Genomic DNA, 6662 nt, shown 5'->3' on the forward strand with positions numbered 1-6662 from the left:
ATATGAAATTTTATAATTAATATTTAAATTTCAGAATTGAATTTCTTTTTCCAGAAAGTTCATATTCATAGGATAAATTTATATGTATTCTTTCTTACCATTAATGTAAATTTACATTATTTATTCTTTTATTTTTTCTTATAATTTCATATTTTCTCTCTATGGATTTTTTTTAATTTCAAATTTTATCATTATTATTTAATTCAAAATTTATTATTTATTTTTAGTGATAAATTTTATAATTTTTATTTTTTTTGCAATGACACGAATCTTTTTTGACAATCAACTTTTATATTTTTATTTATTTGCTTTATCACAAAGAGAAATAACCAAATAATGGCATGACATCGAATATTAAATTTTTGAGACTGTTCAATAGTATATAAACATGCATGTAAAAGTCATATCCCGATAATTTTTCCCGTGAATCATTCTCACCCTTTATTCGAGCGCAACATGATCGCCATATCAGTTAAAATCATGGACAATAAAAAAAAAAATAAATACCATTCCCATTTATTTGGTCTGAAATCTAACATTAATCGAATTGATACGTGTCTCATTCACTATTTAATAAGTTCTCGTCACGTACATTCAAACTGCACGCTAGTTGTAAAACTCGATCTATCGATATACATATCTGCAAGCATGAATCTTCGATATTCGGTCACGATATTATTTTCCACACAATATGTCGTGACACACGCTGAACAAACACCCGGGAAGATATCGTCTCTATGGTTTTTACGAATAGAATATCAATTTCTATCAGTCAAATAATTGTAAGAAATACCTACGTGTTCGTCCATCTTTAAAAATATTAATTTTCAATACGACTCTCTACATTTGATTTGGAAAATGAATATCGAAATTAGGTTAAATATAAAAAATTTGTAGAATTCCAAATAGATATATAATTTCTATTAATCGAATTGCAACAAACATTTATATTCATCAATTTTTAAAATGTTAATTTTCAGTAATATCTCCTATTTTTAATTTATAAGTATTGAAGCTGTAAATTTTCCGTATTTTCTAATTCGATTCAAAAATAAAAAATTATACGATTTTATCATACAATTAGAATTTTTTTATTGAAAACTAAATATCAAAACGAGAGAGCCTTAATAGGATTTAGAAAATTCGACGTATACTTATTGCTACGTAATGTACGGTCGTTCGTATAATCGGTTTGTGACCGTTCCATGCTCGGTAACAATAGTTCGAGGCGTCGACGCTGGACCACCCGCGGTTTACCATTAAAATCACCTCCGTAGAAAGGATACGTATCGAGGGCTAGCAACAGGGGGACAAATATTGCGTATTTTTTCCTTCTTTCCTCTCTTCTGTTTCTTTTTTTACATATTAAAAAGAAAAAAAAAAGTAGCTATGAATCGAGAAGAGGAAATAAGAGTCAGTGGAAGCTGGTCGAATGAGTCGACACCGATCTCTGTGTAACGCGGAATTCCCTGGCGCCAAATGCCTTTAAACCTTCGCTCTAATAATATCCCATTGTGCTACCATTAGCCACCGAACGCGCCGCCACCGTCCCTTTCGTGCTTCTTCTCGCTGAAACGTTGCTTTCTATTCTTTTTTTTTTTTTTTTTTTTCTTCCAGATCCTTTTGTGAACCTCTACCTCCGTTTCCAACGCGAGAGGCTTCTTTATGACGTGCTTTGTAACGGCATCTCTTTGTGTTCTTCTCTAATTTCGAAAGAATTACTAAGCGAAGAAGTGTTAAAATTCAATAACATTTATGCTAGGAAAACGAATTTCTAACTTACAAAGTTTATTTTGTTTCTTCGTTTCTCAATTTCTTTATTTTCTTCTAAAGAAACATAAAATTCTGAAGCGAAAAAAGCGTTGAAGCGATAAGCCTACTGCTAGGGATTGGCCACGAGCCATCCATAACTGCAGAGAAGCGAAATTCGATCCTCACTTTTTCTTCGTGAACCATGACTCGATCGTAGAGAGTGACAGATTATTTTAGAATAGCGAAAGACGAAGTGGGATAGAGAGTTCAAACATTTGAAGAAATTTATGTGAAATTTCTGGCTTCTTATTGGATCCAACGAGAATTTATTTTCGGTGGTGGGGATAACTGCCAAGTCTATAACGAATAAATATTGTCGAAATACGTTATGGGATCTTTTGGCAAGTGTATCTCGATTAACGGATGGTCAGTCACTTGTCGATTGTCGATGGATTGACTGATTCGTCGCAACGAATTTGCTGTGAAATCGTCGATTAAGATGATGGATTGATCGATTTTATTTCGAATGTGCCGTTCGCATAAATCGTGTCACGCGAGTGTAGACCGTTTGAGGGATACATACATTCAAATTTCGAGACGAAATTAGTCACGAAGCAAAAATAACACCATCGGTATCATTCTTCACGGCCGCGATTCACGTGCTTGTGTCGTTCTTGTTAACATACGCATACGAGATACCTCGTACGTCGCGTGTAATCGTACGGATAAATGGAACACGTTGTCAAGTTTTATACCGTAGTAGTATTTATTTCAGCTCAAGGGAAAGTGCAGGTACTCTGAGACAATGTATTCATTCTTGGTAACCATCGTCGCTTGTACTTAATCGATCATCGTTTTAAAAGTCGATGTAGCACTGTCATATATCCAATGTTTACAATAATGCTAGATGTTACATTGCGGTCTTAACCGTCTCTCGCAATTGACCTTAATATACGGATAGATAAAAGGGTGGAAGATGGATTGTGTCGTTTGTCTTCACCTTCTTTTATATAAATAATTCTCGTTTAATAACAACCTTTAGAATTTCATTATATCACAAATTTTTAAACATTTCTTTATTAAAATTCTTTAATTTTCTTAATTAAAATTAAAATTAAAAACATTTAAAATAAATATTTTTATAATTCGTACAAATTAGAAAATATGATGTTCCGATCTTTCTTGATATTTCTTTCCTCTCTGTTTCACCAATTAGAAAGTTAATCTAACGTATAAAGATATTTTAAATTTCCAATCCTTAAACGAACATGTTACACTTGCAACCCTTAGGCAGAGTAATTAATTATACTATTCGATTGCAGGGAAATCCGTACGGATTGAAGGACACGACGGGAATGGGGATGACGGCGGATATGGGTGCAGCATGGGGCACGGCCGCCCTTCAACCTGCCGCCACGGGTTACTACCCCTACGATCCAACCCTGGCCGCCTACGGGTAAGTTTATCACCAGGTTTCATGGTCTCTCGGCTCCATTAGATTAAACCACCAGTCGCGTTTCTCCCCCCTCCCTCTCTCTCGCAGCTTTCGAGAGCCGCCATTAAAACAAGAGTCACGATCTCTCGTACTCGTTACACATATCCCAGGCAGAAATGGTTATCGTTATCGCGAATCCGTAATATCTTTCCCTCGATGTAACTGGTATACATAGCTTTAAGCGGTCCGTTGACATTTATTTCAAACGATCTTTTTACTTTTATTTAGATTCTGTATCTAATAAAAATTATTTGACGTGAATTATAAATTTTAAGTTAAATTTTTAGAAAGATTAACATGTACGACTAATATGTACAAAATAATTTAATGTTATTCTTAAAATTCAGTACATTTTCTCTATTTGAAGCAAAAAGGTTTTTTTTTATTATTTTTCATATCAACGTTAGATTGCTTGATTTTTAATATAACTATAATAAAAACTAATCATTAGGTTAAACTATGTGTATAATATCATAACTCGATTAGATATAGAAGTTATCATTACATATACGCAGCAATTACATGGCATTGATGATTAAGATGAAAATTTTATTGAGAGATATATGAACAAAAAATTTAAGATTTTTAAAAGAAAAGAAGATTTAAGATATGTTTCTTTTATAAGAGAAACAAATTGTCAAATTCACTTCATCTCGAAACCAATCCTATGAATCATTCTTTACCCCATTTCAATCTTATTCATTCCCCTCGAGAAAAACCTGAAGAAGTAGTATATTTACAAAACAACGCACGTCCACTGAAGGTGGCCGACAATTAATCCGTAAGAAGGGTGACGAGCAAACCGGATGCTCGTTCTTGCCGCTCGTGGATAAGAGTTACGAGGGTGCTGTCAACATGAGGACCCTTGTACTTCATCTTGTAGGGAGACTGTGGAATATCGATGGCGAGTGGAAAGAGGCGAGTCGCCGCTTCGAGAGAGGACGACACCATTCGCCGCAAATATTGTATATCGGCCGAGTTAAGTGATTTCCACGCGTGTATTTTCAACGGATTCCATATTTTCGTTACGGATCCGTGTTTTGATTAATAATGGCCGGCCACGGGCGAAAAAGTGACGGCCGAATTTACGACGGATATTTATTTCGCTCGCGGATCCGTTGTATCGCGATACAACGGCGATATATCAAAATCTGTCGGAACGGTGGAACGATTATTTATCGAGGATGGAATTAAAATTATAGGAGAGAAAGTTGCTTTGTTCGATTCGGCCGACGGATCGTTTATTCGAAACGCGGAAAGAGGGAAGAAGAGAAAAAAAGAGAGCTTTCTTTTGTAATTCGAAATTTGTTTATTCTTTGGAAAATTTGGCACTGTATTTAATTCATAGAATTAATTCGATTCGGGTTACACATTAATTTTTCGTTTTCATTGGAATTTAATCAAATACTTTTTGTAGTCATTATAGTTTATTTAATCTCTTTCTCAACCACATTATTATATTTTTTTTTCTATACTATTAATGTGTTAAATAATAGAAATAATTAAAATTTAAAAATTACATTGGAATCGATTATAGAAGGAAAAACATATCACTCATTGAAAATAAGATTCTACTGTTCATACATTTTTTTTTTAAATATTTAATATTCATATCGCATATCTTCAGAAATTATTGAAGACTTTACGCAACATTCACAATCGGAGAGTTTCATTATCTTCGTGATAATATTTTACGCGAAAAAAAGGGGGAAACACAGAAGAAGCAACCTGCATGCAATAACGTGGCTCAATAGATGGCGCGCAGGGTCTTGGAATCGTCTGAACAGTGCCTTCGTGGGAACGCGGAGGGTTATTTTCGAAAACCATGTGTCGCGTGCCGTTGACAAAATGAGACATTGACATAGATTTCGACGCTAGGCGTAATTGGAAACACTTGGTTCTCCACACGGGGCACTCGATTATTCTCCTCCCTGCCTCGTAAATCTAAATCCTCGTTTCTTTTCCGCTTTTCCTTTTTTTTTTTTTTTTTTTTTTTTTTTTCCACCATTTCAAAACACATTTTATCTCGCGCACTCGACCCTCGTTATGCGCTACTCATCCGTTATAACTTCGAACGCGAGCGTTTTCACTGGCTCTCGACTTTAGTCCACAAAGAATACATAGAAAAACTCTTGTCTCGCTCGAAGATTTCCTTCCTTCTGTAAGAATAAAATATTCGTACATTCGTATTTCGTTTCATGAGAGAGAATTTCGATAAGGCCTACGTAATTAGAAGAAGAAGAAGAAGAAGAAGAAGAAAATTTTCAAGGATATAAGAATCGCAACGAAGAATTCAATATCGAGCTAGATCTTCTTCGAGACCCGTTCCCAATTCCTTTGATCTCGCCGAACCACCACGGTTCTCGTCATCTTTGAACGTGTGTGCAGGAACGTCGTCTCCGATTCCTCCACCGTTTCTCTCTCTCTCTCTCTCTCTTTCTCTCTTTCTCGCAAGGGGGGTGAAGAGACACAGAGAGGAGATTCGAGAGGAAACCGTGCACGGCGAACGGTTACAAAATGGCTGTAGGCAGGCCGAGTGGGCGTACGTAATGGAGGCTTCCAGGTTGGCTGTATATATAGTCGCATTGCGAGCGTAGGGAGAGCAGTAGTAGGTCTCTCTTCGTAGGAGAGCGAGTGAGTGAGTTTATTGATTGGCTTCCTCCCGGGGTTGGCTCGCCTGTTCGCCAGGCCTCTCTGTTCTCTCTTTCGCCTCTTCCTCCTCCTCCTCCTCCTTCCATTCTCTCTCTCTCTTTCTCCTCGCTTGCTCTGCTCACCCGCCCCCCTCCTCTCCCGCCTTCTTCCACCTCTAACGTGGCGACCTCCTTCCACCCTCGAAAGCGAGCCAAGCTCCCACAGGTGCTTTACTTACTTTGCTTAGCAACCCTCGTGTCCACACACAAACACGGCTCTCCTCTCCACTTCTCCTCCTCGCTCGCTCGCTCGTTCACGCACCAAGCAACGTAGTTTTGATTCTCTCGGCTGTACTCTCTCTGTCTCTCTCTCTCTCTGTCCCTCGCCGCCTCTTCCCCCTCCCCCGCCCCTCGAGAGGATCCACGAGTTCGAACGTGTACTACGGCTCGGTGTGCAAAACTCCGAACGAACCGTAGGCATTGTTTATCGTGGAATATATCCAACCCTCCTCTCCATTCCACAGCCTCTATTAATTTACTTGCTTAATAATACGACCTCTCTCGTTCTCCTCGGCTCGTCCCTTTTATCCCTCGTCCGCTCTATTTGTCTCTCCGCGTTTCCAACTCTTCTCGTGCTCGGTCTCTCTCTCTCTCTCTCTCTTTCGCTCTCGCTCTCGCGTCACTTTGGTCGGTGACGGGCCGTTATTGTTTCGACGACGACGACGACGGTTTGCATTTCGGATGGGAAGGGGGGACGAGTGTCGATCGAGGCGGACGAGCGAGAG

The 6662-nt window shown here is 37.9% G+C and overlaps 1 protein-coding gene across 1 annotated transcript in view; it reads left to right on the forward strand.

Annotated features, from left to right (window-relative positions):
* Positions 1 to 6662, forward strand: part of LOC102681872 (homeobox protein caupolican-like) — a gene marked incomplete at both ends in the record, with an annotated part of 31348 nt that overhangs the window by 10502 nt on the left and 14184 nt on the right. The window contains one exon of the mRNA XM_006620930.1: positions 3075 to 3208. Within this exon, the coding sequence (XP_006620993.1) occupies positions 3075 to 3208 (134 nt within the window). The remainder of the gene's footprint in view (positions 1 to 3074; positions 3209 to 6662) is intronic.

Source organism: Apis dorsata, unplaced genomic scaffold, assembly GCF_000469605.1.
Source record: "Apis dorsata unplaced genomic scaffold, Apis dorsata 1.3 scaffold_569, whole genome shotgun sequence".
In the NCBI taxonomy this organism is placed as follows: Eukaryota; Metazoa; Arthropoda; class Insecta; order Hymenoptera; family Apidae; genus Apis; species Apis dorsata.